The following is a 17,218-nucleotide window of genomic DNA, read 5'->3' as shown; positions in this document are numbered from 1 at the left end:
GGTCCCCCAAAAGGTTCAACAATACGACAACCCATAACTCTCATCCTTACTCTTAAAATCAAATCTAATTTGCTAGAATCTGACAACTGTCAAAGCATTTTTGCCTACACAGTTGTGAAAATGACTTTAAATATTTAGCGTTGTGGCCCTTCCCTCGTCACACAAGCGTTAGTCTAAGAATTGGAACCATCACCAATGTATTTTTGTGCATACTGGGATGTTTTACCTACCAAAACATCAATAAATATTCATAAAAAATCTTTAACTTTACATATACACCATCCATTTTTGTGTTCTTAGCTCTTAGGAGGCCGATCCCTTGTTCTCATTTCATAATTAAAAGGGTTAAGTCGATAAAATCTTATAAATTATATGTATGGTTGATTTTAAGTTGGTACACGATCTTTAGGAATTCAACAAATTAGTACGTAAAACATTCTAAGTTATTTATTTCGGGTTGTTTTCTTTGAGTTTATAAAGAAAACACTTATGCTCATAAGCATTTTATGAATAAGCATATATTAGGTTCTTCTCTAAAAAGTGGTTTTATTTTTCATAAGCTCTTTTTAAATTTTCATATCAAATGCAATCATAAGCACTTGTGGTCTATGTTGCACATATATGGATATGTAAACACGGGAAAATGGCAAATCTCAAAAAATTAGGACATGTGGACACGACAATTAAAAATAAAATAAAACTTATATATATTAAAAGAAAACAAAATATTGATGTTCATACCCCAATTTCACAATGTTATAGTGAAATTCAAGCTTTCCAACCCTTTCAAATGTAGTTTATTAATTTTATATGAATTATAATTAAATTAACATATTAGTTGACCCTGATTATGAGTTGAGCCGTGTCCAGAAAGTGTATTAATCGTGTATGAGGAGTATCTTGACCGTGGACACGACGTTAATCGTTGTACACGAGTGTCTGAGTGTCCGACACTCCAACACTTAGACTTAGTGAAGTGTCCATGCAACATTACTTGTGGCTGTTTAAAAAGCTTTTAATCATTTCAGAAGTACTCTCCCAAAAAGAAATGCCATCATTTAGAAGTAGGGACAACAAATTCAAACATGTGTTGTGGCTCACGCTCAAAAAGGGGAGAGAAAAAATCTCCAATTTTCCATTTTGGGTCTAAATTACCATTTAGGGCACAACATGTCAAACTTGTTGGGCTAGGGCCTTAAAATATGGGTTGGGCCAAAAGCGCTAATCACATTAAAATGTATGGGCTCGGTTCAATCAAACGTGGTCCTTTTCAGGCCCATAGCCAAATCACCGACAGACCTTCATACTTCGTGCGCGCGCGCCCCTGGTTTTAATCTAAAATCAGTTAGCCCAAATCCCCATATATCATCGTACCTTCTCCAACTAACTTTCACAACGTCGTCGTCTCCGTCCACACTTCTGCAACATTTCGCGCAATTTTTCCCATGTCCCGCTTACAATCCCTAACAAAATCCACACCGTCCATCCACCAGCGGTTCTCAATCCGCCACTTGTCCACCGCACCACAGCCATCATCATCGTCACTCTCGTCTCTGATCACTGCCTCGAGCTTCGACTCTAACCCTCACCAAAACCCCTCTTATGGCTCCTTCCTCAAATGGATCTCGGGCTTCGCTATGGGCTCGGGGCTCGGGCTTCTCTACTGGTCTTCTCCCGATTCGGTCTTGACTTTCGCCGATTGGTCAACGGTGGTCCCGGGAGAAACTTTGGAGGATCAGCCTTCGAGTTCCTTGCTTCAGAAACTCTCTTTGCCCGAAATTACCGCTAGGTTTCTCTTCGGAGGCAAGTCATTTCTAGTTACTTCGAGCATTTCAGTTTCTTTTGGATATCGTATTTGTTTGTTTGATTTTGGTGTTGGATTATTGCAGATGCTTATAGAAGAAAGATCTTCTTCAACTATGAGAAACGCATTAGGTTGCGAAGTCCGCCTGAGAAGGTAATCCATATTAATATGATTACACGAGCTTATATAATTATTGATTTTCTGTTGCTTAATTGTTTATTAGCGCCTAATTTAGCATATTTTGTCATTGGCAAATTTACCAGTATGTTAAGCAAGCCTTAGAAAATAAGTGCTCGTGTCGAAAAGAATTACAAGAACTAGTATACAGTTCAAAAAGTTTATTTCAAATTTGAAAAACTATGACAATCCGATTCGTGTTAGTATTTGTAAGTTAAGTTGACAATGGCTGATGAGGTAGATCTCATGCCCTGGGGTTATTGACTACAAATCCTAAACTCTTTGCATATGCTTGACACTCAAGTTTAAATTTTTGTTGAGCAAAACTTAATCATTGGAGCTTTGATTAATGAACAATTACCTCTTGTCCAATGACATATGCTATTTTACATGAAGGTTTTTGAGTATTTTGCATCCTCTAGTACGCCAGAGGGAGAGTTACTTATGAGGCCAGAAGATCTTATGAGGGCAGTAGTTCCGGTTTTCCCTCCATCTGAGTCCCACCTTGTTAGAGATGGATATTTGAGAGGGGAAAGAAATCCTGGAGACTTGCGCTGTTCTCCTTCTGAATTTTTCATGCTTTTTGATGTAAACAATGATGGGCATATTTCTTTTAAAGAGTAAGTTGCTGCTTTTATGGCCTTTGGTGTAAAGAATGAATCAATGAAGGATATTTTCCCCCTCTAACAATGTTCTTTGTAACAGATATATTTTCTTTGTGACACTACTAAGCATCCCAGAATCAAGTTTTTATGTCGCCTTTAAAATGTTTGACACAGACGATAGTGGGTTGGTATTAAACAACTTTGAGGCTATTCTCTTTTTCCTTCTTGTTCTTCCTTACTTCCGCTATGGTTTTGACTTTGACTGTTTGTATCCATACATAGAGAAATCGATAAGGAAGAGTTCAAGAAAGTGATGGCTTTGATGCGAGCCTGCAATAGACAGGGTGCTAACCACAGGCATGGACTTCGAACTGGGCTAAAAGTCAACGGTTCTGTAGAAAATGGAGGGCTTGTCGAGTACTTTTTTGGTAAAGATGGGAAGGATTGCCTCCAACTTGATAAATTTGTCAAATTTTTGAGAGATTTACAAGATGAAGTAAGCTCCCAATCCTGTGATTCCCTTGAATTTTAGAATGTTTAATTTCACTACATCAATTTTATTGCATAAGATTGAAATTGTGCATTATATGCGTGCTATCCTTCCACTCTAGTGTTATTGCTTTGCTTCTGCCTGACCTCTAGTTTATACCAGAACTTACCTCACCTTCGACTCATTTAGGTTTAGGCTACCCCACCCAAAAGAAAAAAGTACTCTTAACTTTTATTGTGGATTTCAATAGCAGATGGGTTAATATATTTTCAATTGAGGTAAGCCGTAATGCATCCTTTAATTTATGGTATGCTTGGAATGCATTTTACCCCAGAAATTTGTTCTTATTCAAAATGCACACTGTATTTGACTACTGAGCTTATTTGTAGATGGTAAGGTTGGAGTTTGCTCACTATGACTATAAATTACGAGGAACCATATTGGCAAAGGACTTTGCCTTGTCCATGGTTGCTTCTGCCGACATGACTCATTTAAGCAATTTGCTCAATCGGGTTGATGAATTGAACAATAAACCACATCTTAAAGACGTGCGCATCACATTTGAGGAATTCAAAAGTTTTGCTGAGCTTCGTAAAAAATTGCAGCCATTATCTTTGGCCCTTTTCAGCTATGGAAAAGCAAATGGCATGTTAACACGAGAGGATTTCCAGCGAGCTGCTTCTCATGTAAGATATTCTTATTTGTTACTTTCTTTAATTGGTCCTTGGCTAATGTTTTACATTTTGACAAGGTTACCAGAACTTTTTGGAAGTTTACAGAGCATTTTGGAACTGTTGCCTTAAGTTGTCACTGATAAGTCTTCTTTTCTAATTTGACATATGGTTCTGATTATCTTCCATAGGCAACAGATTTCCATATCTAAATTATTTATTGTGATTGTGTTGATTGAATATCAGGTTTGTGGCGTGTCTCTTACTGACAATGTGGTCGAAATCATCTTCCATGTGTTTGATTTGAACCGAGATGGAAATTTAAGCTTAGCCGAGTTTGTTAGAGTTTTACACCAACGGGGAAGGGACATTGCTCAACACGTGGATACAGGAATCATGGTTCTCGACTAATTAGATTTGGCTGCATGGACCCTACGGATAACGTTAGGTTGATACTGGTTTGATAGCTCAAGGGGGTGAATCCTCTTGTAAATTCGTAAAATGTAACCTGTAAGTAGCTAGACAAGTTATAGCTCTAACAGTGACATTCAGCTGTTGTGATGTGCTCCTCCTCTTGCCCCTATATCTAATGTAAAACGTAAAAGTTCCATTTTGTGTGTGTTTCGCATGTTTTTCGAGCAACCCTTTGTTATGTATGTAGCTTGCTGGTCAATAAAAGAAACTGAAAAGTTGTCAATTTTGCTTTCATTCGCAGATTCCTTCTGTTTCGTTTCGTTTAAACCAATAATCTCAAATGTATTTTCAGTGTTGATTTATCACCAGCATCTGCATTTGCTTTACTCTTTCCAAATTTCCAGTCCCATGTGAGCTGCCAACACATGTAGGTCACCATTGCCAGCTTTGCACCATTATTACCCAGCATTATCTCTCGACCATAACCACAACTAATGTACGAGCCATCACTGAACAGACGCCTCGCTAGCTCATCTCAATCATTACATCCCAAGATTATTTTTAAGCTCTACAAAACCAAATTTACAAACACAATTTGAAACTGGCAATATCGGTGTACCAATGTCCGAGTTGAAGTGTATCGCTTCGAGTGAATTAGTACGTTAACAGGTCATTTCGTGTCTACGTACGAATATTAACTGGTCGAAACGAGTTCAGCCGTCCATAGATGATGGTTTCTGTTTGCTGCTGTATGTGTAGTCCCGATGCTTACCATATAATAAAATAAATATTCCTTCGGAAAAAGAGAAGAGAAAACCTAATACTATTCCTTAAAATAAAAAGAGAAATATTTATCCACGTGAGGAATTAATAGTGCTTCTTTTACTGGATTAGTGGAATATGCTCTGTCGTCTAGAAGGGAGGTGGAGCCCACTGGGATTTTATATCTTATATTAAGCTTAATGACGCTAAAATTAAGTACAGCTGGGCAATTGAATGTTTGCCCCTGGACTGGGGGCTACTCCAACGCCCCAGCTACTTCAGGCACGTGGTGTACACGCTACTGGCTTGAATTCTATTTTTCTTGGAGTTTTGTGCAAAATTCTAGAAAATTATTTAATAATGTTAATAAATATGGCGGGAAAAAAAAACTGATAAAAAGAAAAATGGCGGGGAAAAAGAAATATGGGCATAAAATCCGACGAATTAGGCTGAAGAAGAGAGGGGCGTTAGAGAGACGCGCGCTCATGGACGGTGGGGGACGACCACCCCACTTTGGAACGTTGACCTTTTGTTCAGGAAACCCTAGGAGAGAGAACTTCCCCTTCCAGGATGAAATGAAGTGTCGTTTCCTTGCATTTGTTCTGCAGCCAGAGACACCATTGATATCCACTCTGTCTCTTCTCAACAATTCCAGAGCACAATCATTCTAATTCAATTAACTTTTGATTGGGTTCTTGTTTGTCTCTGGATCACTATCCACCAATTGCTGATTTGGAGCTTTTAGAACAGCAGCCAGGTTAAAAAGACTGGATTTTGTTGTTGTCTTTCCATTGTTTTTTTTCTGTAGTTAATTTCTGGAATTAGGATTTGGGGTCTGGGTTTTTCATTTTTCTTTCGTTATTGCTTTTTTCTGAAGTGTGTTTTGATTGAAACTTTGTTTATCAAAATTATTTAAGCTTCCATTTCTGGGTCGGTTTATTATTATTATTATTATTATTATTATTATTATTATTATTTTGTGTGTGTTAAATTGTTGGAGTTTTTTTATTTTATTTTTATTTTATCAAAGTTCGAAATACTTTTGAATTGGGTTTTATCAGCTGCAAGTTTATTAAGGTTTTGCTTAATTATCAGGGAACTATTTGAATGTTCCTTATTTTATGAGTTGCTGAAAGGGTTTTTGGATAAGATAAAAACCAGAGCTTTAAAAGCTCTGTTTTTGGGGTCTTCTTCTTTGGCTGCGTATTTTTGAAATATCAATGGGGAAGCCAACTGGGAAGAAGAAAGATGAGGCGGTACAAAAGCCTGGGAATGCTGGCAGTAAGCTGAGCAAGCCCTCAGATCGAAACTCCAAAGCTTTTGATGAAGACACTGCAATCTTCATCAACATGTCCCAAGAACTCAAAGATGAAGGTAACAAACTTTATCAAAAGCGTGATCATGAAGGTGCAATGTTAAAGTTTGAAAAAGCCCTCAAACTCCTCCCACAGAATCATATTGAAGTTGCTCATCTACATACCAGCATGGCTGCATGTTATATGCAAATGGGTCTTGGTGAATATCCTCGAGCAATCAACGAATGTAATTTGGCGTTAGAGGTATCACCTAGATACAGTAAAGCACTCTTAAGAAGATCTCAGTGTTATGAGGCTTTGAATAGGTTGGATTTGGCATTGAGAGATGTTAATACTGTTTTGAGTATGGAACCAAATAATCTAAGTGCATTGGAGATTTTGGAGAGCGTGAAGAAGGTGATGAGTGAAAAGGGTATTGTTCTTGATGAGAAAGAAATTGGTATTGCTAATGTACCGCAGCCTCCTGCTGCCCGCTTACGTAAAGTGGTGAAAGAGAAGTTAAAGAAGAAGAAGAAGGGTAAGAAAGTTGAGGAGAAGAAGAAGGATAAGGTCGTTGTGGAAGAGAATGTGAGTGCTGATAAGGATAAAGAAGCGGTTACAAAGACCATTGAGCAGGAGAAAGTGGTTACAAAGCATGTTGAGGAAGAGAAAGTGGTTATGAAGCATGTTAAGGAAGAAAAAGTAGTTACAAAGACAGTTAAGTTGGTGTTTGGAGAGGATATAAGGTGGGCAAAACTGCCATTGAATTGCAGCATGAGGTTGGTCAGGGGGATAGTTAGGGATCGGTTTCCTGGTTTGAAGGGTGTTCTTGTTAAGTATAGAGACCAAGAGGGTGATTTGGTTACAATCACTACTACAGATGAGTTGAGGATAGCTGAATCATCATGTGATATGCAGGGGTCACTCAGGTTATTTATAGCAGAAGTTAGTCCTGATCAAGAACCAATTTATGAGGGATTGAGTGATGAGGAGCTGAGTAAGGAAGACAGAAAACTAAGCAATGTTGTAGAGAATGGGGATGGTGAAAAGGATAGAGAAGTGGAGAAAAGGTTTACTTCTGTTGAGGACTGGATTATCCAGTTTGCAAGGTTATTCAAGAACCATGTTGGGTTCGATTCTGATGCGTACTTGGATCTTCATGAGCTTGGAGTGAAGCTATACTCAGAGGCAATGGAGGACACTGTAACAATTGAGGATGCTCAAGAGCTTTTTGACATTGCTGCAAATAAGTTCCAAGAGATGGCGGCTTTGGCATTGTTTAATTGGGGAAATGTCCACATGTCTAAGGCAAGGAAGCGAGTGTCCTTTCCAGAAGATGCTTCAAGGGATTCCATTATTGAACAGATCAAGGCTGGCTATGACTGGGCACAGAAAGAGTATAAGAAGGCAGAGGGTAGGTATGAAGAAGCTGTGAAAATAAAACCCGACTTTTATGAAGGTTATCTTGCCCTCGGGCAACAACAGTTCGACCAAGCAAAGCTTTGTTGGTACTATGCGGTTGGAAGCAAGATTGAGCTAGAAACGGAGCCTTCTTCGGAGGTGCTTCAGCTTTATAACAAGGCTGAGGACAGCATGGAGAAGGGCATGCTGATGTGGGAGGAGATAGAAGAGCGGCGTCTAAATGGACTCGCCAAAGAAGATAAATATAAAGCGCAATTGCAGAAATTGGGTTTGGATGACCTATTTAAAGAGGTATCTGCTGATGAAGTTGCAGAGCAGGCTGCAAATATGAAGTCACAGATATACCTTTTATGGGGAACCGTGCTGTATGAACGTTCTGTTGTGGAATATAAGCTAGGGCTACCAAGTTGGGAGGAATGTTTAGAAGTTTCTGTTGAGAAGTTTGAGCTTTGTGGAGCCTCTCCAACGGATATAGCTGTGATGATGAAGAACCACTGTTCCAATGAAACTGCATTAGAAGGTAAAAGACACATGTTAATTCAAATTTTTTTTACAACTGTTAGAATTTGAAACATATGATCAATTTTCATTTAAATGCAGGTTTAGGCTTCAAAATCGATGAGATAATACAGGCGTGGAATGAAATGTATGATGCTAAGAGGTGGCAGTTTGGTGTTCCCTCTTTTCGGCTGGAGCCCTTGCTGCGTCGCCGGGTTCCGAAACTTCATTCCATGTTGGAGCATGCTTGAATTTTGTTGTTGATAGTTGGGTATCCTTTAGAGGCTTTCCACGAAAACAAATTCTTCAGGTTGCCTTAGTTCAACTTTCACAGGCTGTGTGGTTGCACAGGTAACTGGTCTTTTTAAATTTGAGAATTTTATAATCATGCTGTCTTTTAAAACTATTTAACATTGGCATGCTCTTGCTATTCTTTAGAAGATGGATGAATTGTAATAGAATTTACATGGATTTTTGAGACCGCACAATATGTTGAAAGCTCATTGTTTAACCGAAGACAGACATAGTTTTAACTTTCAAGCAGACTCATTACTCAGAATCCATGCCTCTAGCTTTTAAGTAGTTAATTTACCAACCATTATCTGGTTATGTTTTACATTGATTTATTCCTCTTTGAATCTTCATGGTCGGTGCAAAATCATATATCATACTGAATGAAACATAACCTCTCTGGTTTTTACTTTTTGGTGATTGCAGGTCTTTTCTTCGGTCAGTGGACTTTTGTGTTCAGGTTCAGTTTCTTGTTTGCTTTGGGAGCAAACAGAAAGTTTTCCATACTGTTTGAATTTGAGTGTTTGTGACTGGGTTGCAAAAAGCCAGTGAGCTCATTTGTTTCGTTTTGTTGCAAGATTCTTTAGAGTAATTTTCAGGGTTTGGGGGCATAGGGTATATGATTGGATTAGTTCATTCAAAGAATAAGCAGCGGTAACATTATTTTGCTGCTTGCTGTGGCCTATTGGGCCAAGTTTGTTGTCATTTATCATAATGTCATTTGTAAGTTGTATTGTTGTAACATTTGCGATTGTTATACAATAGCAGAGAATGCTATTATTCCTTTACCTCTCTGTTCATCCCCAACTATTTGATTGAATTTGAATTTTCTGCTCTTACCTGGACATGCATTAAGAAGAATACCATCGCATCAGCTTCAGGCATTGGACGCCAGCCTGCATAATGCTGGGGATTTCGTTTCCAATTCGTATCGGGGCTTATAACTTAAGCGATAAAACACTTTATTCCACACTCATGACAAGAGTTTGATTTTTTTCGATCTGTTTTTGGATCGATCGATCAGGCTAGGCCGAAACAAAAATCTGGTCCACACTGATGAGAAAAACTTACCCACACTGAAGTGTATATAAACCTGTATCTCCCCGCTGATTGGTCGAAAGGTTGAATTAAAAAAAACTAACTCGAATCGACCACCAATTAATTCGGTTTAACTGAGAACTGTCATGTGCATTTATAGATTTGTATATCTTTCATCACGTGATTATAAAAAACTTTTTCATCTTTGATACTTAAAATTATATATACTTTTTTTTATAATAACATGATATGTTACGTGGTGATGAGAAAGATAAACCGTAATGGAATCTCTTTATAACCCAAAAACAAAAAAGAAAAAGAGAAAATTAGGAGTGAGATGAGAAGGGTGCAAACAACAAAAGTTTGGCTCCGCGGAATCAAATTGAAAAAAAAAAAAATGTATTTCTAATTTTGTTTCAACACGTCAAGCACCCACCACCACTCCACTCTCTCTCCAAGTCTCTCCAACTCAAACTCCAAAGCTCTCCCATAAAGAAAGGCAACTTGCACACACTCACACACGCTCACACACAAGCGTCTCAACTTTCTGTCTTTCTCACTCTCTGTTACTTCAATTATTTGCACATATTATTAATTAGGGTTTCAGTTCCTTCTCATCTTCATCCTCCGAAATTCCATCTATGGAGAAAGCCAGAAGAGCATCGCATGCTGGTTCCTGGTACACCGATAACCGTCAGTATCTCTCTTTTTCTCACACACTCTAATTCCCTCCTCAGTATCTGTTTGGTTGCCGAGAAATCCCAAGAAAATGAGACCCCTCTGATTGATGCCTTTGGCCTCTCTGAATATAAATACAGCTGAATTAATTGTTTTTCGGCGGCAATAAAACTAAAAAAAGTCATCAAATTTGGTTGCTTTTGAGAAAATTCATTTATCAGATTATTTGTGTAAAAAAAAAATACTTTTTTATTCTTTCTCTTTTCATATTTCAGCTAGGAAGTTGTCGGAAGAGCTTGAAGGATGGCTGAGAGAATCTGGGCTCACTAAATCTCCTGATGTCCGAGGTGTCATTGCTCCGTAAGTTAACATAGACCTGCTTTGCTTATTTTTCTTCTTCATTTTGGCTTATAATTCATTAAAAAAAAAAAAAGAAGCTGAAATTTTATTATTTAAAATAATTTGTTTTGTTTGTATTTTTCTTTGTTTGGCCTTGGAATTACAGGCACGCAGGTTATTCATATTCAGGTCGTGCTGCTGCCTATGCATTTGGCAACATAGACCCAACAAACATGTGAGTTGTGTTCTTGTTGTTTTCTCGTTAGTTCTCTAATGCTATTTTGATAATGTAGGATCATAATGCGAGCTGATTATACTCTAGTAATTGTGCTTTGACGCATAATTAACCCTGTAAAGATTGATTGGTATGGCAATTAGCTGTCAAATTGTTGCTAATGTGTGAGAAAAACTTGCTTGTTCAGTACCCGGGTGTTCCTTCTTGGTCCATCTCACCACTATTACACTTCAAAGTGTGCTCTTTCAACAGCCACAGTTTACAAGACCCCCATAGGGGACCTAACTATCGATTTGGAAGGTAGTGTGAATCTCATTGTCAAAAATTTGGGTAACTTGGAGTTGTTATTTTTTGTCTTGGTCTTCCACACTGTTGATTTACTTTTTTCTTTCAATTACTAATTAATTTCTAATCCACATTGGCACATGCATGACTTAGAACAAAATTTACAGGGCATTGTTAATTTCACTTGAAACCAGCCAGTTTCAAGCAGCACAAAATTGTTTGTGCTCATTTTCCCTTTTCAATCAATGCATAAAATATCTTCTCAATGAATTACCAAATGCTTCTTTTATAGGGGTTAACGCATCCCTTTTAATTTGTGGTTTTCTAACATTCTGTTTGTTTTCACTTATCAGTAATTCAGGAGCTAAAAGCAACTGGAAAATTTGAACTGATGGATATTCACATTGATGAGGCTGAACATAGCATGGAAATGCACTTACCGTATCTTGCTAAAGTTTTTGAGGGGTATGTTTTTCAATATATCTTTATTAATTTTGTTCATAGCACAGTTCTCTTCAATAGTTATTTATGGCATGGCTGACTTTTGACGACACTGATGCAGGCACCAGGTTAAAGTTGTACCCATTCTCGTTGGTGCTCTTAAGGCTGAAAGTGAAGCCATGTATGGACAGTTGCTTGGCAAATATGTGGATGATCCACAAAATTTCTTCTCGGTGTCGTCAGATTTTTGTCATTGGGGGTCTCGGTATGTTCCATTCATGGTTTGCTAGATTTTAGTCCTTGTTAGCTAACATGAGTGTTGTCCAAAATGCCAGTGTCTATCTACATATGCATTCTGGGCTTCTCTCTCTCTCTCTCTCTCTCTCTCTCTCTCTCTCTCTCACACACACACACACACACACACACACACACACACACACACACACACACACACAGACGACTTTTATTGCATTGCTTGGCTTCGACTTAAATTTTACTTCATGGATGCTATTTCATGGTTATATTCATTGCCATGTTACATGATATTTGCATGTTTTGCAAATTCTCTTCCCTGGCCATGGTTTCTTAACATATGACTGAAATTGAACTGATACTTGTTAACCATGCCTGATCTTGTTATTCTCTCTCAGATTTAATTACACGCACTATGACAAGAAACATGGGGCCATACACAAATCTATTGAGGCTTTGGACAGGATTGGAATGGATATAATAGAAACTGGAAATCCAGATGCATTCAAAGAGTATCTGTTGGAGTTTGATAACACCATTTGTGGGCGCCACCCAATTAGTGTGTTTCTGCATGTAAGTACCTTAAGTATTGGCTTCATATTGTTCCTTAAATTTGGCAAAAAAAAAACTACATATTATAACTGATGTGAGAATATGACACCCTAGGATGAAACAGGGTAAAAGCCTGAAAAATTAGGGAGGCGATTTTTACCTGTTTGAGGATTATATTCTTCTTTTCAGCTGGAAAGGCTATGCCTATCAATGAAAAACACCAGTTACATTCAGTTACTACTGTGTCTGGATTGTGGAGACAAATTTAAGGCATTTGCTAACAAACATGTGAGGGATGCAGCTATCATAAGTAGCAGCAAATATAATGAAAGGAACCTAAAGATATCCTTGTTATTTCTATTTCATATTGACATATTGGAGGCATCAAATCAGGTTGAGGGGAATAATGCGAGGGTCATCTTTTGAAGAATTAAACTTAGTTTACCTAGACAGCAAACTTTTTCATTGCCCATAAGTTTGACTCCAGCTCTTCAGTTAACTGCATCTAGAATATTGGTTTTGATCATTATTTCATCCCTTTCAATCATATTTCAATGCATTCAGATGTTGAAGAACTGTTCAACGAGCATAAAGATCAATTTTCTCCGATATGAGCAGTCGAGTCGGTGCAAAACTATGAGGGACAGCAGCGTAAGTTATGCATCTGCAGCGGCAAAGGTAGATGCTTGAAGATGTATTCTCCTTTGAGACATTAAGCAATTTAATTTTCATCAAATTGACTGTAATGTTTAACTCAAGTAAATATGCATTTCATGAACCCTTATAGGGTTCCTCCTGCTTGTAGATTGCCACTAATAATGTATACCCTCCGATTTCTTATATTTAGTTGCACATCAGATCATGTATTGGTTATCTTTAATTTTTCTTAGAGATTCAATCCCACTCGAGCCCAAACTTATAACTAGTGATCCCGATCAATCATCCCGACCCCTTTCTTCTTTGCCAAAGAGAGATTGGTGAGTTCTGGCTCAAGTGACAAGGTTGAAATGTGGTCAAGATCATCTGGACTCAATCTCAACCCATCAGAATTGTGTAATAATCCTGTCAATATACATACAAAAAAGTGGCTCTCTGTGAGTGGTGGTAAAGCGAAATAAAAGTTGCACACCATCCTTGACAGAGTTTAGGGTATGGAGCTTAGATTTTAAGTGCACTCCATTCTTGACAGGGTTGATATGTTAGGGCATTGAGCTTAGATTTTAAGTTTTAATTCTCAAGTTTCCAGCCATGTTCCAAAACCCGAGAGTGAACCTAGGGCTTAGGTGAGAAATGGGTGTCGATCGAAATTTATACTAGTCGCTATTGGTCAATGACACTGGTTGGCAGCCCGGCACATCCGTTCCATAAGAAAGAATGAACCTTGCGCAGGAAAGAATAGTTAAAACTTACAAGAAATCATGACTGCAAATTTTCCAATAGAGTCCTGAATTTATTTTAGATTCATATAATTTACTGCCCCTAACACCATAGCATACATAATCTAGAGATGAGATCTTATTATGTTTAGGCCTCTATTATCTAGAGATTTTATGTTACTACACACATTATTTTTCGTAGAGAATTGCATGATGAGTTGGAGTGGTCTTGGTAATTGCTTTACTTTTCAAACAACACTTTACATGAAGAATTACAAGTCCACCTTTTACTACTATACCCATAAATCTTTATTTGAAATTGTTGTTCTAGTTGGCAAAGAGATGGCAAAATCACCATCTTGCATTTTTGTTACAAAAAGTAAGAAATAATCTTAACCTCTCACATTCTTTCATAGTTAGTAAAATATGGAACGGGAAAAATAGGAATAAATTTGGCAAGTTACAACTTAAAAGTTTGGCCAATATATAATATTTTTATATAATTTATTTAAATATTTTAAATATATATTATTATTTTTTAAGTGTGTGTTTCACCAAGTCCTTAAGACGTGTACGGAAAATGAAAGTATTATTGAAAAATACATACTTATGTGTATAATACAAGTATTAAACGGGAAAATGATGAATTCTTTATACGGGTAACAAGTAAAAAATCAAAAGGGGACAATAGAAACTCGAATAATGGCCTAATAGTAATGGATAATTTTGTAAACTACGATAAAGGAAAATCTAGGGAAAAACTAATTTTTTTTTATAAAAAGAGTATAGAAGGAGTACAGCCGTGGGGCGATCCTTTTTAAATATATTATTTAGAGAGTATAGCCGCACGGCTATATGTTTGATTTATTTAAAAAAGGGACCGCCTAGGCGGCCGATTTTTCGAAAACTCGAATGGCGTTATTTTCAGAAGTATAGCCGACCGGCTATACTGTTTAAATATGTAATTTGAATAGCCGCTGTAATTTATAGAGTATAGCCGCACGGCTATACTATTTATATATTATGAAAAAAGGACCCGCCTAGCCCGCCTAGGCGGCCGATTTTTCGAAAACTTGAATGGCCTTTTTTTCCCATAACTTCGACTCCAGTTCTTCAGTTAACTGCATCTAGAATATTGGTTTTGATCGGTGACTTTGGATGTAAGTATCTGACAATGATCTCAACTCCTTCCCATCTGGAATCTGCAACAATTTGCTTCTCTGTTTTTCCCAGCCAGCAGCACCCCACACAAAAATCTGCTGGGCCAGAATGACGTGGTTAACTAACAGAAGTCACATTAGAGTAGAAGCCACGTCTGACAGTAATTGTAGTTTCCAATATGCATCAGCACCAGAAGAAACTAGTGTAAGACTGGAAAAAAATATTTTAGTCTTTAGGAAACTCACAATACCTCTTGATCACTTACATGATGAAGGCATGCTTGCTTCAATGACAGATGCTTCTGCAACTCTACGATCTCCTTATGCAATACAATCAATGGGGCTAGAGGGGTGGATTCTGCAATGTGATCGAGAGAGCAGGGACCTATCATATTTATAACTGAAGTGGCCTGTTCTTCACAGATTTCTTCCCATCAAAAGATTTTCTTGAGCACCCAGTCTTGTCTCCATGTTCTGCATTTATTATCACATAAAATATGATATCCTTATGTTTATTCCTCAGCAAGTGGCTCTGCAGCTGTGTTTACATTTTAGATTAATACAGCAACCAACAGATTAAATGATGTATTGATCCTTGTACAAATAGGACTCCTTTAGCTCAATTGTTTAGTCTGTCTTTACACTCTGTATGAGCAACAAGGTGAGTTGTAAATGGACTCTACTTGTGCATTTGAGTTGTATTCCACTAGGATGAGTGTAGAGCCCTTATTTATGCTTACATTCTCCCACTAGGGCTAACACTCAATCCATAGCTCAAACGCAGTTGTACTGCATGGCAATGACTTCACAACAACAAAGTCCTATAATCAAATTCCTGTCGGATGAAAGTATTTATGCAAGACCAGAGGGAGTAATGTTCATTTAAACTTCAAAACATTCCCCAAGATCATGTACACAAATCTTTCATCCACACGGAAGGCCATCAAGATATGAACTCATCAAGTTTCATATAAATCTGAATTGTGTAAAATATACTTGAAATTATAATGGAACATCCACAGGTCCTCTTAAGACTATTTCCTTAACAAATTAACCGTACTAAATGATTATCAATAATACTTATTGACAGGACCCGACCCAATTTCCACTTTGAAATTCGAGCCAAGTCCTGTGCGTGTCCGACACCTGGCGAATGTCGGGCACAAATGTCCTTTTTACCCTTCTTACTTCAACTTTTTCTTAAGATTGCCTTAGACTTCTGCCGAAAATTCGGCAGAGTCTTCCCTGTATTTTTGACTTACCCCAAAACTTTTCACCTGTCAAACTTATGTTCAACATGATATCAGAGCATTTTCTAGAGTTTTCAAGGTTGCAAGGATTCTGCAAAACTTTACCTTGGCGCGGAAACTATGATTGGCCCGGTGGTGGATCCCGCGTCCTTCAACGGCCTGGGGGCGAAAAACAGGTTGAAAATGTGAGTGGACCAAAGCAACAATAATGTTCTTCAAAACAATTCTCATAAACATAATATCCCCCATGGTAAAATAAATTTAGCTAAATAAAACTGAATACTTACTTATTATATAACGCGTAGTCAATTCAAGGCATTCTATATCAGTCATATTCAAACTTGAAAGTTTCATACAAACCACTGAATTCAAAGCTTTCATAAAAGTACTGAAATCCAACGCGTATAAAAACTCTATACTCATATCTTTCATAACTGAACAAATATAAAGGGATCTATATATGAAAAATCAGAAAAACTGATTTATAATAGCTGAAAATCAACATTTAATAAAGAAACTCAGAATCCTTTGAAACTACCACCAGTATGTACCCCTGTCATTTCCGTCAATTCCCTGGCAGGTCTCGGGCGTCACACAGACTTACCCGAGCCGCAAACTGGCGAAATCGGGGGACTATGATCAGCCTGTCCCGCCGGCAGATTCCTCGATGACACCAAGTCAACTCGAGTCGCTCTGGCAGGATGCAGGGGACCGTAGTCAGCCTGATCCGCAATCCTGGCAGGTTTCGGGGACATAAAGTCAGCCGAGCCGCAATCCTGGCAGGTCTCGGGACACCAAGTCTGCCGAGCCGCAAATCCTGGCACTCACGGTCCGAGCGTCCCCGAAATTCGTGAGGCAAAGTCAAGTGCACTGACTGAACTATAATCAGACTGGATGTCCGTAGACATCGGTCCGACTCTGGGTAATCACCATAAAGAAAAACGAGTACGAGGTGGTTTTAAAATAAAGTCCTTGTAAAAAGAAATATCTGAATAATAACTGTAAAACTCAAGTCGTGCTGCGGTATTAACTGATTCAAAACTCAAACTCTGTTTCTGTAACTGGTAAATAAGCAGCACCGACTTATAGAATTATTACTGTACTGCTCATATTCAAAATCGGATTAAAACTTACTCAAAGACTGAATGAAGAAACTTACTCGAATAAACTCAAATATAAAACT

At 37.9% G+C, this 17,218-nt stretch overlaps 3 protein-coding genes across 5 annotated transcripts; all 3 read left to right on the top strand.

The window, feature by feature from the left end:
* The first annotated feature begins 1,355 nt into the window (after positions 1–1,355).
* LOC117625916 (calcium uptake protein, mitochondrial) lies at positions 1,356–4,455 on the top strand. Of its 2 annotated transcripts, none has more exons than XM_034357511.1 (7): positions 1,356–1,803; positions 1,890–1,957; positions 2,378–2,601; positions 2,687–2,770; positions 2,869–3,082; positions 3,466–3,762; positions 3,994–4,455. In XM_034357511.1, exons 1-7 carry the CDS (start codon positions 1,446–1,448, stop codon positions 4,156–4,158), a joined length of 1,410 nt encoding a protein of 469 aa, XP_034213402.1. In that variant the 5' UTR covers positions 1,356–1,445; the 3' UTR covers positions 4,159–4,455. The 2 variants fall into 2 exon arrangements, with proteins under 2 accessions (XP_034213402.1, XP_034213410.1); XM_034357519.1 differs by having other exon boundaries at positions 3,828–4,444.
* A 912-nt stretch (positions 4,456–5,367) lies between these two features.
* On the top strand, positions 5,368–9,217 carry LOC117615547 (protein PHOX1-like). The gene is made up of 3 exons (XM_034344648.1): positions 5,368–8,160; positions 8,241–8,489; positions 8,856–9,217. Exons 1-2 carry the CDS (start codon positions 6,144–6,146, stop codon positions 8,387–8,389), a joined length of 2,166 nt encoding a protein of 721 aa, XP_034200539.1. The 5' UTR covers positions 5,368–6,143; the 3' UTR covers positions 8,390–8,489; positions 8,856–9,217.
* A 705-nt stretch (positions 9,218–9,922) lies between these two features.
* Positions 9,923–13,122, top strand: LOC117616321 (protein MEMO1). 2 transcript variants are annotated; one of them, XM_034345593.1, is made up of 8 exons: positions 9,923–10,160; positions 10,421–10,505; positions 10,651–10,719; positions 10,907–11,019; positions 11,358–11,469; positions 11,567–11,710; positions 12,096–12,270; positions 12,439–12,735. In XM_034345593.1, exons 1-8 carry the CDS (start codon positions 10,109–10,111, stop codon positions 12,673–12,675), a joined length of 987 nt encoding a protein of 328 aa, XP_034201484.1. In that variant the 5' UTR covers positions 9,923–10,108; the 3' UTR covers positions 12,676–12,735. The 2 variants fall into 2 exon arrangements, with proteins under 2 accessions (XP_034201484.1, XP_034201485.1); XM_034345594.1 differs by lacking the exon at positions 12,439–12,735 and adding an exon at positions 12,814–13,122 and having other exon boundaries at positions 9,934–10,160.
* Positions 13,123–17,218: the final 4,096 nt, after the last annotated feature.

Source organism: Prunus dulcis, chromosome 1 (assembly GCF_902201215.1).
Source record: "Prunus dulcis chromosome 1, ALMONDv2, whole genome shotgun sequence".
Classification (NCBI taxonomy): domain Eukaryota; kingdom Viridiplantae; phylum Streptophyta; class Magnoliopsida; order Rosales; family Rosaceae; genus Prunus; species Prunus dulcis.
The sequence above is the reverse complement of the archived record's forward strand: the minus strand, read 5'-3'. Positions and strand labels throughout refer to the sequence as shown.